Source organism: Dendropsophus ebraccatus, chromosome 5, assembly GCF_027789765.1.
Source record: "Dendropsophus ebraccatus isolate aDenEbr1 chromosome 5, aDenEbr1.pat, whole genome shotgun sequence".
Lineage (NCBI taxonomy): Eukaryota > Metazoa > Chordata > Amphibia > Anura > Hylidae > Dendropsophus > Dendropsophus ebraccatus.
This window is the reverse complement of record NC_091458.1, coordinates 38,201,972-38,219,751: the sequence shown is the minus strand read 5'-3', so window position 1 is coordinate 38,219,751 and position 17,780 is coordinate 38,201,972. Positions and strand designations below refer to the sequence as shown.

The following is a 17,780-nucleotide window of genomic DNA, read 5'->3' as shown; positions in this document are numbered from 1 at the left end:
AGACAGAGGTGGCAGCAGAGAGCACTGTGTCAGACTGGACAGAATACACCACTTCCTGTAGGACATGGGTCTCCAAACTGCGGCCCTCCAGCTGTTGCAAAACTACATTTTCCATCATGCCTGGACAGCCAAATCCAATGCTTTAGTTATCCAGGCATGATGGGAGTTGTGGTTTCGCAACAGCTGGGGGGCCGCAGTTTGGAGACCCATGCTGTAGGACATACAGCAGGTAATAGGAACTGAAATGCTTTTTACAAAGCTGTATAACTTTCCAACACCAACCTTCTCTTACCGCCACCCCCCTCCAATATAATCAGCAGCCAGGCTAATCCTGTCCAGCCATTATACTAATACCCTGGGCACCCCCATATCAGTCATAGCAGCGGTCACCATTTGCTTACAGAATACAATCCACAATCTTCTTACACCCCAACGTCCTTCATGCCTGTTCTTACATAGATATGGCTGGGGACTGGCCTCCGCAGCTTTATAAACTACCCTATGTAGTATAAAAGATGGCTGGACCACTGTGAGAAACAAGTAATGTAACTTTTGTCCTCCTATTTCCTCATAGATTGTAAGCTCTTGTGATTAGGGCCCTCACTCATCTTGTGTCTCCCTATTTCCTCTTAGAGTGTAAGCTCTTGTGATCAGGGTCCTCACTCCTCTTGTATTTCTCATTTCCTCATAGGCCCCATTCACGCTGAGCAAGAACGTCGGAATTCCCCGGCAGAGCTCTCCGCCGCGTAATCCCGCCGTGCTCAGTGTGCTGCTTTGAGTGAAGGAGAGGGTGCGCACTCCTCTGCTGTCGCAGCTCTCCGCTCCAAGAAATTACATTTCATTTCTTTGAGCGGAAAGGGGAGGAAGCAGACACGCACGCGCCCTCTCCTTCACTCAAAGTGGATAACTAAATCCAGAGTCCAGTAGGAGGTATCATTAAACTGTAATCTACTGGGGCATGGACCCCAAAAAAACACCTATGTTCCCTATTGGTAAAATATAACTTTTAATGAAAACGTAAATAAAATAAAATGGTAGATAAATTTGACAAACAGTGAACAACGCAAAATGTGAACAGTGAGTTAAAAGACTTTGGACGATCTGCCTTAATACTGATTGATAAACAATGAATACCCAGAATAGGAGTGCACCAATGAACGGTCAGTACTCACTTCTGAGTCACCACAAACAATTTACTAACCCAAAAGGGGATAAAGCAAGACACCCCTAAGGGTATAGATGCCTCCTATTCTAAGAAAGTATACATATATAAATAAATGTATAAAGGTGACACTGTGACTGGGTTTGCCTATCTCAGCCCCCGAGCGATTTTGCGCGTTACGCTCAGCTAACTAGCCCCCCGTACTATCAGTAACAGTGTCACCATGTGCGGCAGCGTACAAAGTATTAAAACAGCCCAGCGCCTAGACGCTGGGCTGTTTTGATACTTTGTACGCTGCCGCACATGGTGACACTGTTACTGATAGTACGGGGGGCTAGTTAGCTGAGCGTAACGCGCAAAATCGCTCGGGGGCTGAGATAGGCAAACCCAGTCACAGTGTCACCTTTATACATTTATTTATATATGTATACTTTCTTAGAATAGGAGGCATCTATACCCTTAGGGGTGTCTTGCTTTATCCCCTTTTGGGTTAGTAAATTGTTTGTGGTGACTCAGAAGTGAGTACTGACCGTTCATTGGTGCACTCCTATTCTGGGTATTCATTGTTTATCAATCAGTATTAAGGCAGATCGTCCAAAGTCTTTTAACTCACTGTTCACATTTTGCGTTGTTCACTGTTTGTCAAATTTATCTACCATTTTATTTTATTTACGTTTTCATTAAAAGTTATATTTTACCAATAGGGAACATAGGTGTTTTTTTGGGGTCCATGCCCCAGTAGATTACACTCTCCTTCACTCAAAGCAGCACACTGAGTGCGGCGGGATTCCGACATTCTTGCTCAGTGGGAAAGGGGCCATAGATTGTAAGCTCTTGTGAGCAGGGTCCTTACTCTTCCTCTGCCCCTTATCTCCTCATAGATTGTAAGCTTGTGACCAGGGTCCTCATTTCTCTTGTGCCCCCCCCCTTATTTCCTCATAGAGTGTAAGCTCTTTTGAGCAGGGTCCTCACTCCTCTTGTATCTCCCTATTTCCTCATACAGTGTAAGTTCTTGTAATCAGTGTCCTCATTCCTCCTGTGTCCCCCTATTTCGTCATAGAGGGTAAGCTCTTGTGATCAGGGCCCTCATTCCCCCTGTGTGCCCCTATTTCCTCATACATTGTAAGCTCTTGTGATCAGGGCTCTCACTCCTCGTGTCTCCCTATTTCCTCATACATTATAAGCTCTTGTGATCAGGGCTCTCAGTCCTCTTATATTCCCCTATTTTCTCATAGATTATAAGCTCTTGCCATTCGGGTCCTCCCTCCTCATGTGCCTCTATTTTCTCATAGATTTTAAAGGGGTACTCCAGCGGGGAGGCATTTTTTCCCTGGGACTAGGGAGGAGGTGGCTGAGGGAAACGATGTCCACTCACCCAGGAAAAAAATGCCCCCGCTTGGGTACCCCTTTAAGCTCTTGCGATTGTGGCCCTCAGTGCTCTTGTGTCCCCCTATTTCCTCATAGATTTTAAGCTCTTGTGTCCCCTATTTCCTCATAGATTGTAAGCTCTTGTGTCCCCTATTTCCTCATAGATTGTAAGCTCTTGTGTCCCCTATTTCCTCATAGATTGTAAGCTCTTGTGTCCCCTATTTCCTCATAGATTGTAAGCTCTTGTGTCCCCTATTTCCTCATAGATTGTAAGCTCTTGTGTCCCCTATTTCCTCATAGATTGTAAGCTCCTAAGAGCAGGGCCCATATAAAAATGTTAAACAGTTCTCTATGTAGTGTTTGATTTGACTATACATATGCCCTCTATATAGTAAAATATAGTATAGTAAAAAGACATTTGTAATATGTTGTATTAATCTGATCAGTAAGAGTCAAAATCAAAAGCAATATAAACTTACCCAAAGGCCCTGGCACATGTGATCCACTTTCAGCATTCTGTGATAAAAACAAAACAAAAACAAAAAAATCAAATCATCACAATGAGATACAAAAAGTGACACATTCATCCCACATGCCCTTGCACCCTATTACACAGGGGCATCAAACTGTGACCCTCCAACTGTCGCAAAACTACAATTCCCATCATGCCTGGACAGTTAAAGAGGATGTACCACCAGGTACATCATCCTCTTTAAGCTGAACCCACAGATCGAACGGGGAAGCCGATGCCGCGGTCCGTTTTTTGGACCGTGGCCCGGTTCCTGTGCACGGCCCCGTTCTATGCACCGGAACCGGCCGGTGCTCAAGCGCTGGAGGTACGCCGAGCCGCCCACAGTGGGAGGGAATTCCCTTAGAATGAATGGCGCCGCTTCCCCGTGATGGCGCAGTTCGATCAGTGGGTTCAGCTTAAAGACGATGTACCTGGTGATACATTCTCTTTAAAGCTCTGGCTGACCAGACATGATGGAAATAGCGGTTTCCAGCCCTCCTCCCTGAACACTGAACATCAAAATAATCAAAATTTACCCCAAGATCCAACAGAAAGACGTATGGCTCTAAAACAAAGCTAATTTAAAAGAGTTAATGGTTTTTATATTAATAATAGTTAAACATAATAAATGTATAAGTGGTGCTAGTACACCCCCGGTGTGGAGGCGACACGGCCGGTCAGTTGCCAGATTGTTAGGTGTGACGCCAGCTCTATGGCGGTAGGCCGAGATATAGCCGTGCCTAATGATGTTATGTCGTGACGCCAGTGCTGGTTGGGTACACAGGTACTGTGGACATTGTCCTGCCGGGTTATTGTGGGGTCACTTGGGTATTTATCACGGTGGTCCGGAGTGGAGTAGTGACCCACCCAGACTATTGGCACTGTCATCCACAGAAAGGTGAGGTGACCCAAGGAGTTTGTGTGTGTACTGTGTCGGTGCTTGAAGAGGAATCACAGAGTCTTTTTTACCATAAATAAAATCTGGTTTACTCTGAAAATACTTGAGGTAGGCAGCAGATAATACAGCTTTGCATTGACAGAATACTTTACACTTGATAAGACACTTTATAATTTAGGATCCAGATCTGTAGTGAGTGTATAGAGAGTGGTACAGTCGTGTGGACTGAGTTGCCTGCTGAGAGGTATAAAAGAGGATCAGGAGAGTAGAGAGGAGGATGTCGTGAGAGTCCCAACCCAAATAGTACTATGCTCTGCCGGGACTTCGGAGTTCGAAATAGAAGAAAACTTTAGAAGAGAGAATACTTGTGCCTGTGTTTTGACTCTTTGGTCTTTGCACCACCTATTGCCCACCAGTGTCGAGTGACCCATCCTAGAGGGTGACACAAGCCCCAGACCTTGTTACCTGGGATAAGCGGAATGCTGAGGGTTTCCTGCTTACACCCGGGCTGCGAGATAGAGTTCATAGGCTTCTAGCAACTTTGCTCTATCTGGATCAGTTCCTTTACTTGCTTATGGATACCGTCCTGCATCTCTTCTGATTCACGGCATGGGTTGAGATGATCCCTGACTTGTCCTCTCTAGTGGAAGCTTAACACTGCATAGTGTAGAAAACGCTTACTGGAGGGAAAACTGTGTCTAGATACATGGGTTCCACGTCTTGAACACAACTTAGACTGGGGACCTGGCAGAGGCCAGGGCCTTACTGGACAGCTGTAGAGAGCATTCAGGCTTGTGTCCTTCCTCTACAGAGACTAAAGACAAAAGATCCTACACTTCCTCTACCCATGTGACTTCCTTTCTACAGCCCCTGTAAGGTGTGCTGTGAGTGGGTGAGGAGAGAGATGATAGGATGGAAGAAGAGAGTACTCTCATTGCGTACAGATCCATGTGACACACAAACAAACAATAACCCCTTAAAAAGACTCTGTACCCACAATCTGACCCCCCGAACAACTTGTACCTTCAGATAGCTGCTTTTAAGCCAAGATCTGACCTGGGGTCCGTTCGGCAGGTGATGCAGTTATTGTCTTAAAAAAAAACAACTTTTAAACCTGCAGCCCCTGGACAGATCTTGGATTAAAAGCAGCTATCTAAAGGTACAAGCCGTTTTGGGGGGGGGGGGGGGGGGGGGGCAGACTGTGGGTACAGATTCGCTTTAAGTACTACAGCTGTGCAACAACCGAGCATAAACACTTGTGATAACATTTTGTGGCGAAACTCTGGTACTACTACATCACCACTTACACTCAAAAAGTACAGGTTTTACGAAGGGTGTAACCAATGGCAACACTCGTGGTGGGACACCTTATATACATTTGACATTACCATAATTATATAATCCCGTCAGGCCTACTGCATGGGTCATGGACGTTTTTCAGGAGGTTTCAGGAAACCATCAGTATTTCCTGACTGTAAAAATAGAACGGGGGGGGGGGGGGGGGGGGACAAACAAAAAAAAACATACTTACCTGCTGCACAACTGCAGCGTGCTCAGGCTTCTACGCTCTTCTGACCCTAAGAGCGCACCAGTGATGACACTCAAGTGCTGCAATGCTGGAGGGGATGTGTGTGCAGAGAGAGCAGCCTCTTGTTGCTGAAGGTATATTGCTGCCTTCAGCCAAACAAGAGATTGATTGCCGATAGGGCTTGCAGAAGTGCATCAAGTATTCCGGACAGGTTCTGGACGTACATCCACAGCTGTCTGCAATTTCAGATGTTCCTATAGGGTTCTATGCGGCATTCGTGCCACAATTCTAGACTATTATAGCATACCTCCCAACTTTTGCAAAGAGCAAAGAGGGACATGTGCGCCGTGGTCCCCATAGCCACGCCCCCATAGCGGGCCTCCATAGCCACGCCCCCATAGCAACCCTCCATAGCCGCGCCCCCATAGCAACCCTCCATAGCCACTCCCCTACAGTCACCACATGCTGCTGACTGAATAGTGCCCTATACAGTATCCAATCCCGCCAAAAATGCCCTATATAGTATCCAATCCCCCATTATAGTGCCCCACATAGTATCCAATGCCCCCATATAGTGCCCCCATATAGTGCCCCACATAGAATCCAATCCCCCACATAGTGCCCCACATAGTATCCAATGCCCCCACATAGTATCCAATGCCCGCATATAGTGCCCCACATAGTATCCAATGCCCCCATATAGTGCCCCACATAGTATCCAATGCCCCCATATAGTGCCCCACATAGTAGCCAATGCCCCCACATAGTGCCCCACATAGTATCCAATGCCCCCATATAGTGCCCCACATAGTAGCCAATCCCCCATATAGTGCCCCACATAGTAGCCAATCCCCCATATAGTGCCCCACATAGTAGCCAATCCCCCATATAGTGCCCCACATAGTAGCTAATCCCCATATAGTGCCCCACATAGTAGCCAATCCCCCATATAGTGCCCCACATAGTAGCCAATCCCCATATAGTGCCCCACATAGTAGCCAATGCCCCCATATAGTTCCCCACATAGTAGCCAATCCCCCATATAGTGCCCCACTGAGTAGCCAATCCCTTATATAGTGCCCCACTGAGTAGCCAATCCCCCATATAGTGTGGCCCCAATGGAAAAAACAATAAACCAGTAACTCACCTGTCCGCTGGCCCCAGCAGCTCCTCTCCCGGCAGAGCGCGCACTCCCATCATCCTCCGGGGCGGGCAGCGGAGTACAGAGACACTGACTGTGCCGGAAGTGATTCATGACAGAGGCTGCAGGTCACTTCCGGTACAGTCAGTGTCTGTATACCCCGCTGCCCGCCCCGGAGAATGATGGGAGTGCGCGCTCTGCCGGGAGAGGAGCTGCTGGGGCCGGCGGACAGGTGAGTTACTGGTTTATTGTTTTTTTCGCTGGGGCCACATATAATGCGGGACACTGGGGGCCGTTCCGGGACCGCGGGACAGAACCCCGAAAACGGGACTGTCCCGCGGAATCCGGGACGGTTGGGAGGTATGATTATAGGCCATGTCCTGTCATTTTGGGGCCAATGTTCTGGCACAGACAACATTCAGGAAAAATCTTGAAGGGTATCCATGCCCAATAGAACCATATGGGTCAGGAAATCTATCAGGAAAGATTTTCCTGATGTGTGCAGGGGGCCTTAAAAGGGGAAAACAAAAGAAACAATATAGTTTTGAATCGATAATAGCACTTTAGAAATCATTATGACAATATAGTGTTGATACATAATGGATGTAAAACACTGGTATTTTTGTAGTACTGAAAACTGCCAGAAGAGGGCATAAAAGCACCGGTTATCAGCTCCTCTGATACCATCTTTATAGTTCATTCAGTGCCATTGAAAGATTTTAAAGAAAAAGAAAAAAAAGAAAAGAAAAAAAAAACAACTACCTTATAAACCCAACAATTTCCTGTAAAATACGTTTGTGTCATTGATTTCTGCTGCTTTGTGGGCTGCTAAATCCCTTGAGTCAAAGTATAAAGGCTCTCTTCAACATCATTACCTTAACCCCTCCTCACCACCTCACCATGGTGTGTGCTGGACCTTTCTTTCTCTGTACTGCCATAACTCCTCTATCCCTAGCATTTATCATGTTTCTCGCTTATGTTTTTTCGTGTGTACTAAACCTTACCAGTTATAATATTATATACATATACATACATACATACACACACACACACACACACACACATACACACACACATCAGGATAAACCAGCAGCACTCTGTACTTGAAGATTAAATGTAAATTTTATTCCATCAAAAGGTGCGACGTTTCAACTGCCTCTCGTGGTCTTTTTCAAGCATATTGTGGACCAGATTGTAAGGTCTTACCTGCTGGCACCAATAAGCATCGATAGTAGTACGGGCCCCATTTGCTAGTGAATATGAATATATTATATACATACAGTGTGTGTGTAATATATATATATTATATATATATACACACACACACACACACACACACACACACACACGGGAAATCTTCTTAAAAGTCAGGGGTCGTCTTACACGCCAGGTGTCATCTTATAGAGCAGGTGCTGAAAAACTTCGGAACTGGGCCGGAGAATCTGTGGTTGCCGCACACGGTTGGCCTAGCTCAAAACAGCTGTATCCCCGCCATATGCAGCGACCGTATGAAGGGCAGAGCAAGCTGCAGGCATCTGGGAAAAGCACACCTCTTTCACCCATCTGGCCCGCCTTGTATCCAACTGGTATTGCTGTACCTCCTTCTCTGCCTCTCAGATCTGTGTCAGATGTATTTTTTACTCATTTTGGTGTGCGTTGGACAAGGGGTCGTCCTATACGCCAGAAAATACGGTATGTATGTATGTATGTATGTATGTATGTATGTATGTATGTGTATATATATATATATATATATATATATATATATATATATATATATATAGTTTTACTTATTTGAAGGTTCCCTTTAGGCTAGGTTTACACACTGAAGGGACTGAAGGGACTGTGGTAGAATTGCTATAATGCATCCTATAGCGTGTATTTTTTATAAATTACAAACAGTGGTGGTATTACACACAAACAAAAAAGAAATATAACAAACAGTAATATGATGCATACAGGACGTATGTTGTTCCTATATGACTCTGCCTATCTCTAGTTTGGAACCCCCTGGTTCAGGTATCCCTAAACGCCAGGAGGGACTCCTACACTGGGAGAGTGTGTGCGGGTATGTCTAATTAAACCAGGGGTGGGGAACGTCCAGCCCGCAAGGTGCTCCAGTCCGGCCCCCGGCCCACTAGCTACTAATAAAGTGCGCCTGCTCACTTCTTCACCACGCTTCTTAGCAGTCAGGGAGCGCGGTGTGGAGGTGGGCGGGCACAACGCCGTTGTCACGCACTGCCAGGCCGCATTCAGTCAGTCAGTCCCTCCTGATTGGTTGCGTACACCACAGCAACAGTCCGCTGGGGTGCTACGCGTCCACCTCCACGCGCTTACCGGCCACACGGCAAGTCCGGCAGATAAAGGTCCCAGGGTTAAGCAGGGGGGAACTCAGGAGCACGAGTGTGGGGTATTCAGAGGCACAGCTGTGTCAGCATTACTCTGGGCCCCTGGCTGTAATGCTGCCACGCGTGCCCCTGGCTGTAATGCTGCCCCGCGTGCCCCTGTATATAATGCTGCCCCGCGTGCCCCTGTATATAATGCTGCCCCGCGTGCCCCTGTATATAATGCTGCCCCGCGTGCCCCTGTATATAATGCTGCCCCGCGTGCCCCTGTATATAATGCTGCCCCGCGTGCCCCTGTATATAATGCTGCCCCGCGTGCCCCTGTATATAATGCTGCCCCGCGTGCCCCTGTATATAATGCTGCCCCGCGTGCCCCTGTATATAATGCTGCCCCGCGTGCCCCTGTATATAATGCTGCCCCGCGTGCCCCTGTATATAATGCTGCCCCGCGTGCCCCTGTATATAATGCTGCCACGCGTGCCCCTGTATATAATGCTGCCACGCGTGCCCCTGTATATAATGCTGCCACGCGTGCCCCTGGCTGTAATGCTGCCACACGTGCCCCTGTATATAATGCTGCCACATGTGCCCCTGTATATAATGCTGCCTCATGTGCCCCTGTATATAATGCTACCATATGTGCCCCTGGCTGTAATGCTGCCACGCGTGCCCCTGGCTGTAATACTGCCACACGTGCCCCTGTATATAATGCTGCCACATGTGCCCCTGTATATAATGCTGCCACATGTGCCCCTGGCTGTAATGCTGCCACGCGTGCCCCTGTATATAATGCTGCCACATGTGCCCCTGGCTGTAATGCTGCCACGCGTGCCCCTGTATATAATGCTGCCATATGTGAGCAGTTCTTTTCAAAGCTCACAATTGCAAAGAGTCGACTGCATACCTGGCTGACTGACGAAAACCAATTGCGAGTAGCAACATCATCAGTGCCAGCCCACATAAACCGCATCGCCAAGGAAAAGCATTTCCAGCCGTCATATTAAGGGTGAGTTGATTTACATTTTTTATAAAGTTATTTTGTACGGCCCTCGAACCATTTTGTACATTTCCAAATGGCCCCTGACAGGAAAAAGGTTCCTTACCCCTGAATTAAACAATGGTTCTGTTTCAAGTCAGAGAAAGATAAGGTTAGGTGTATGTAGGTATGGCAGGAAGTGGTTGGAGGTAAAAATCAGGTCACATCTCTTGAATACAGCCTCAAAGATAGAGGTGATTATCAATGGTATCCCATCTTCCAATCTCTAACGTGTTTCCCATGTACAGTTGTGACAAGTTCCTCAGGGAATAGGAAGAATATTGCTTGTGTTGTGGGATAATACCTCCGCCAGTTACGGTGTCTGGCCACGTAGAATACAGAATACTCCAGCAGCAAAAATGGTTCTTGCAGTGCTTCTCAGTTATTGAGATCTGTGTACTATGGATATGCATCCATGATGTCCCTCTTGTCGGGGGGTAAGGGGTGGTACACTGTGGGAAAACCAGCTTCGGGTGGCCCATGCAGTTATGCTGTTGTATGTTCAGGCCTGCTCAGGTTATGATGTGAGCATAGACGCTTTTACCGTAACTTCCACGATATTGAAGGGAATTTTAAAAATAGCTACAACCAAATGGGTGCTTAAAAGTGGCCATGTCGAACCTAAACTTAAATAACGTACCAGCGGCAGTCATTGTTATGTTAAAACAACGGCCATTATTTTGAGTTCCAAATACCAGTCGTTGAAAACCATTGTGAGAACATGGCCTAAAGGTGTTAATGAGTCAACTAAATCCATCTATTCACAGCTCTACATTATATATACACACAGTGGCGGTCTTTGGCACCAAGCACCCCAAGCGATCGCTTGGGGCCCCCAACATCCAGGGGGGCCCCCACGCCCCGCTCTTGTGCTCAAGACCGCTGAACAGGGCCGCTGCCCCGCTCGCTGCTGCCATCTGAACTGTAACTATGAGCACTCGTAATGAGCGCTCATAGTAACATGCAGCAGCACTGACAGGGCGGGAGACATTGGCTCCCTTCCTGTTAGTCACTCTTGTGCCCGCAGGAAGGGTTTTCCCTGCGGTCACAAGTGGCCGTTCTGTCCTTGTGGTGTCGGTGCTCCAGTGACATCACTGGAACATCGGCGCCAGGACAAGGGGAGTGCGGCCTCTTGTGATCGCAGGGAAAACCCTTCCTGCGGCCACAAGAGTGAAGAGAAGAGGAGACGCCCGGACCCAGGTGAGTATAAGTGTTTGTTTTATTGTGTTATATACTATATGGGAGGGGGAGCACACAGGGGTCTGTTTAACTGGGGGAGCGCACATCCGGGGTCTATATAAATGGGGGGAGCACACAGGGGGGCTATATAACAGGGGGAGCACATAGGGGGGCTATAGACTACTGGGGCTTCACAGAGGGGTCTATATACTACTGGGGGCAGCACACATGGGGTCTATATACTACTAGGGGCAGCAGAATGGGGTCTATATACAACTTGGAGAGCACACAGGAGTTCTATATCCAAGTGGGGGAGCACACAGGGGGTCTATATACTACTGGGGGAACCACACAGGGGGTTTATATACTACTAGAGGAGCACACAGGGGTCTATATCCAAGTGGGGGAGCACCTAGGAGGTCTAAATCCAAGTGGGGGAGCACACGGGGGCTAAATACCGATGAGGGAGCACACAGGGGGCCTATATACTAGTGGGGGAGCACACAGGGGGTATATACAACTGGGGGCAGCACACAGGGGGTCTATATACAACTGGGGCAGCAAACAGGAGGTCTGTATACTTCTGGGGGAGCACACGGGGGGGGCTATATATAACTGGGGGAACACACAGGGGTCTATTTACTACTGGGGGAAGCAAACAAGGGGTATATACTACTGGGGGCAGGACATAAGGGGTATATACTATTGGGGGCAGCACACAAGGGTTATATATTACTGGTGGTAGCGTACAAGGGGTATATACTACTGGGGGCAACACACAGCAGTCTATTGTTTTGGAACGCGTGTCGAGAGGGGGGCCCCAGACATAACTTCGCTTGGGGCCCAAGAAATGCCAAGACCGCCCCTGTATACACACATATGTATGTGGGTGTAGTAGATAGATAGATCTTTTCAGTTTCCACATTGTTAATGCTGTTTATCTGCAAAACTGCACAACTATTATAAGCCTGGAGTCAGGGCCATGTGGTAATGTCTAAGGTCACCGCTCAGCCAAACATCGCGCTCTGCGCTTTCTTAGTCACAAAGAGATGAATGAAACAAGCAGCGGTGGGTCACAATAATCACATTACACTGTGGCCCCGGCGCTGGCCTGTATTACCGGAGAGACATATGAATGTTGTCTGCTATGTGCAGTAGCCGCCTGATAAATATTCCAATAAAACCCAACGTGTACTAACAAATCCTGCAAGATCCTTACAGCTATACAGCTATGGAGCTTGTACGTTTGTGAACCCTTCAGAATTTCTTCTTCTAGTTCTGCATAAATTTGACCTAAAACTATATGTAGTAAAAGCAGATATCTAGAAACAAACCAAGAGAGTTACATTCTATGAATATTATAAGAATTGGTCATTTATGGCCGACAATTATCCAATAGTACATACTTTTAAGTGTTAGAAGTATGTGAACCCTTTAAGCTGTGTTCCCACATTGTGGTCAGAGTATGTAGCAGATACCGTGCCCCTATGCATTCACCAGTATTAAGCATGACGATGTGGGGGGCAGAGTTATGGCCACATGCGGTCACTGCAATCCTACTGGACATCAGACATCATGTGTCAGCACGGTTTTGTCCACGTGCGATGATCGGCATATGTGCTCACCCGCTACACATCTCGGCAGGTATACTTCCAAGACATGGAATAGCAGGAAAAGAGCACAGGGAAGCTTTAGCTGACCTCTGCTACTGGACAACCCCTTTAAAATTTTAGAATTTCCAAGTTAAAGTCCTGAACCTAATCCAATGGAGATCCTCTGGAAGGACCTAACGTGGAAACCCACCAACATAACAATGATGAAGTAGTTATATATGGAGGAATAGGCTAAAATTCCTCAAAGCTGTTTTAGAGGACAAATCAACTACTGCAACCCTTTATTCTGTCCAGACCTATTTATTACTATGGGCCCATACACATGCTTGTAGGTGTTATGGGTCTACGTCAGGGCCGTGATCAGTGTCGCCAAACACACACACACAAAAAAAAGGCAAGCCACCATGCGGACCGTAGTTGCTCACATTGCATTTTCTCAATGAAAGCAGATGGTTACCAATATATTGTACATCAGTAGTAGCTGTAGGTCCACGAAACATAGAGAGGAAGTTATTGCTGCAAAAGAAAGTTGCAACAGATACTTAAAGCAAAGGTTCACTACACCTGATATTGGATCGTTTCTCCCATTGATAAATGACCAGGTCTAATATTTTTGACTTCATTGTTTTCTTTATCTACTTTTATGACTTATGGGGAAAACTGATGTCGTTTTAGGCGAAGAATATTGATAATTCAGAAGGGTTTACAAGCCTTCAAACCTTCTACTATCTATAAAGAAGTGAATAATAGAGATGTTGTTCTACGACTGTGTTTTAGTGGATGGAGAAATTAGTTTTGTCTATAGGCAAATTAAGGCTATGGTCACAATCTTTTTTTTTTTTTTTTAATGGCCTCTTGATGGCCATCAAGATGGTAGTCATTTTTGGCCTTTGGTCATTATTTGTACAATTATGGATGTCATTATAAAATAACGTCCGTTATTAGGCCTCAAAATAAAGTTCGTCAAACAGCTACAAAAAAAAAAAAAAAAAAAAGACAGTGGGGGAGATTTATCAAAGGGTGTAAAATTTAGACTGGTGCAAACTGGCCACAGCAACCAATCACAGCTCAGCTTCCATCTCTGGTGAAAGAAAAGAAGAGCTGTGATTGGTTGCAGTGGCAAGTTTGCACCAATCTAAATTTTACACCCTTTGATAAATCTCCCCCAGTGTGTATATAGCCTTAAAGGGAACCTGTCCCCAAGACAATGCTATCTAAGCAATCGCGGCCATGTTATAGAGCAGATTGATAAATATATTTGTGGGAAAAGATTCTGCATAACTTGTTGATTGAAATCCCTGCTCAGTCTGTGGTAAGGAGTTCAGTGTAAAGTGTAACTCAATGGACAGGATTGGTAAGCATGGAAACATCAGAGATTTCAATCAATAAATTACAGGTTATACTGAATCTTTTCCAGTAAAGATATATATCAATCCGCTCAGCTCCTACTGTTCTATAGGTCCCCTTTAAAGAGTTTATCCCCCATAACAGTGGCCCCAGTTGATGCTTTTCCTGTCCCACTTGCTTTATACTACAGCTCTGCATGTTCCAGCTGGATGCTGGGTATTAGCATATACTCAAACTAGGCTCTATGGGAAGTCAATTTATGGTATGCTGAATTTTAAATGTAGAGAATAAAAAGTGACAGACATACACTGAAAGAATAGCACTTATACAAAGGTAATGTAGTTCCTGTTCAATTTCTCTGGTTGCTATAGAAAAATAAGGCAGATGGAAAACAGACTGAAAATTGCCTCACAAAAGATTTTAGTGTTCTATAACACTACTGATCTCAATGCACAAAGGGCAAAAGAGAATGGAATAGAGGCATAGACGCATTTCAAGAAAGGACACGATGGCCACACACATAAAGTCAATATACTGCAACAAAAAGCATAAGGTGTTCAGGTGGCAAGTGGACGTCACTTGTTTTTATTAGTTCATTTTAGTAAAATTATGTGGAGAGAGAATACTGGACGATAGAACTGGAATAACTAGACAATAGAACTTGGCTTTATCTATAGCAGTGTCCATTCCTGGGTCCCAGTAATCAGATACCATCAGGACTTACAGCAGAGCCAAACAGAATGACACACAAGCAGTCATGGGCTTATATTTCATCTCGCTCAAGGGCCAGATGACATCTCACTAGAGATGAGCACAATTTGAGAACCTTTGAGTCTGATAATACAGCATTTGAATACCAGGTGGCTGAAGAAGTTGGATGTAGCCCTAGGGAATCCAGGAGAACATGGCTACAGCCTATGGCTGAGAGGACCCAGCCCAAAGTAGCTTAAAATCTAAATAAAGACGAGTACAGCAATGGGATTGAGCGTCAACTGCAGCTTGGTACTGCTCCTAATGAGACGGAAATCAGAACTGGCACCTCAGATAATGGGATAAATAAATAATTCACAAACATATTTTTCACTGCTAAACTCAATGAGAGAGATTTATCAAACATGGTGCAAAGTGAAACTGGCTCAGTTGCCCCTAGCAACCAATCAGATTCCACCTTTAATTTTCCAAAGAGTCTGTAAGGAATGAAAAGTGGAATCTGGTTGCTAGGGGCAACTGAGCCGGTTTCACTTTACACCATGTTTGATAAATCTCCCCCAATGAGTCCGCTGTAATAGTTACGACATACTGACAACTGCTGTCCCTCAGACCTGGGCATTGATGCAGGTCTGTCACGGTAGACCTGTTCCTTCATAACCAGAAGTCACATGAGGTAAGATTGGGTAAGTTAGGAGGCCAGGCTGTTGGGAAATAACAACCAATCACCCGGGCATCTGCCAAAGTAAGCCTGTGCATCTGGGGCGCCACCTATCGGCAACTTTCTGTACTATTTTATTGCATAAATGCTGAATGTCAGGGAAGATTAATTGTGCTATCCCTATAATATGCATTCTGGCAAGAGATGAGCAAACCTTAAGCACACTTGGGTTCATCCGAACCAGAGCGTTTGATTTGATTATTGGTGGCTAAAGAAGTTGGTTGCAGCCTTAGGCTATGTTCACACAATGTCAAAAATAGAGAAAAGCGTCCGATTTTAATATTTAAAATAACGCCAGTTATTGCTGCAATTTAACTAACTGCAATGGCAATGCATTGCAATCAATGGAAAGACGGACGTCCAATTCACACAATGCATTGAATAACGGACGTTTTTACTGCGGACGTCAAAATATGATCATTAAAGCATGATCATTATTTTCGAACATCTTATGCAAACAGCGGACGTTTTAATTATTTGTTCACACACTGTTTTTCTTTTGTCACTGTTCTTTCTCTGTTTTTACTATTAAATTCAATGGACTTTTCAATGAACCACCCCCAAAGGCCAATTAGTAACCAAACTAGAATAATGTACCAACAGGGGAGGCCAGACAGCTAAATGACGTCTGTTATTTAAGACTCAAAATGACAGGCGACATTAAACGGAACTGAAAAAACTGTGTGTGAACATAGCCTTAAAAGGGTATTCAGGGAAAAAAAACTCACTTTCCCCCCTTCCACAGGATAGGGGAAAAGTAGGAGATGGTGGGGGGTGGGGTTCTGACTCCTGAACACCCCCCCCCCCCAGACTGTTATAAATAGATACCCGGGTCGGCAAGTGACTCACGGCTCTATTCATTCCTTTGGTGCGAAGGAAAGAGCAGAGTACGACGGAGAGGCGCTATAATCAGCTCTTTCCGTCACTCCATAGGAATGATTAGAGCCACGAGTCACGTGCCGACGCAGGGCTCTCTTCATGCCAGAGTCGGTGGGGTCCGATATGGAGATCGCCAGGGGGTTCAGGGGTCGGGTCTCCTACTTAAAGTGATTTTTCCAGAAATATCCCTTAAAGGCTGTCTGGAAAAAATGTTTCCCTGGACTCCCTAGAGCTACATCCAACTTCTTTAGCCACTGGTAATCAAAAGCCTCAGGCTTGGGTTCACATGAACCAGAACGTGCTCAAGGTTCGTTCATCACTAATTCTGGCCATTTTCTTTGACAAGACCGTCCCCCTAACAGACTACTTTACAAGTAACTTTTGAGTGACTGTCTCAGAGAGGTTTTACTTATTTTTGTACAGCGCACAGAGTAAAAAAAAAAAAACTAAAATGATAATGGAAACCATTAAGAATGCAATTATATATTACAATAACACTATGCCTTATATTTCCCAACTATAGAGTCAATGTTAATCAAAGGCAGAGCGTTTCATTAACATAGAATACACACTTATCTTTTGCTTATGCAAATACTTTTACCCAAAAATGAGTCATTGCGCATTCACATTCTATACAGGGTCAATTATAATTTGAAAGCCCAGGTTTAACCACTCCAATGTAGTCCCTTAAGGAGGAGTAAACTGCTTAAGTCTGGCAAAGTAGTCTAGGAGAGACTTTAGTTACTATTCCCTGCATGACTTAAAATGCATTATCGCAAATTACTTGTCTCGCTGAGAGTTTGATTGGTTTGAGTGGAGAAGCCAATAGACATCAGTCAATGCCATCTCCAGGTGACACCATTCCTCCACTCTCGTAGGGAGGCTCAACCCAGAATTACACATGAATTATAATAAGCCTGTATGCCACGCATCAATTTCTCCTAATACCTCAATGCTCCTACAGCCCGTAAAGAGATCTCGACAGCTCTCGACAAGCCACGCCTTCCACACCATCTTCTCAGGGATTCTCGCATTAATAAAGCTCCTCTGGAAACAGCAGCGGTATAAATAACTTTTCTATCTTGACCCCTTCGGTAATGAATGATAAGTTAAATGGATCTATATCACTAATAGGGTCATTAGTTCGGATGGGAAAGAAGAAGAAAAATAATCCTCCGATAAATCAGAGAACGGCCGAGCATACAAAAATGTAACTACCAGATGACAGTCTAATAGGCAATAACAAAGCGTTACCCTTTTCATTGAAACAATCCAGCGTTCTTATAAAAGAGAAAGCACTTACATAGGCAGACAGGATAACGGGAACATATCAAATTGGCAAGT

At 45.4% G+C, this 17,780-nt stretch overlaps 1 protein-coding gene across 1 annotated transcript in view; it reads right to left on the bottom strand.

The window, feature by feature from the left end:
- Positions 1-17,780, bottom strand: part of B3GLCT (beta 3-glucosyltransferase) — a 267,570-nt gene that overhangs the window by 143,990 nt on the left and 105,800 nt on the right. The window contains exon 3 of the mRNA XM_069969884.1: positions 3,010-3,046. Within this exon, the coding sequence (XP_069825985.1) occupies positions 3,010-3,046 (37 nt within the window). The remainder of the gene's footprint in view (positions 1-3,009; positions 3,047-17,780) is intronic.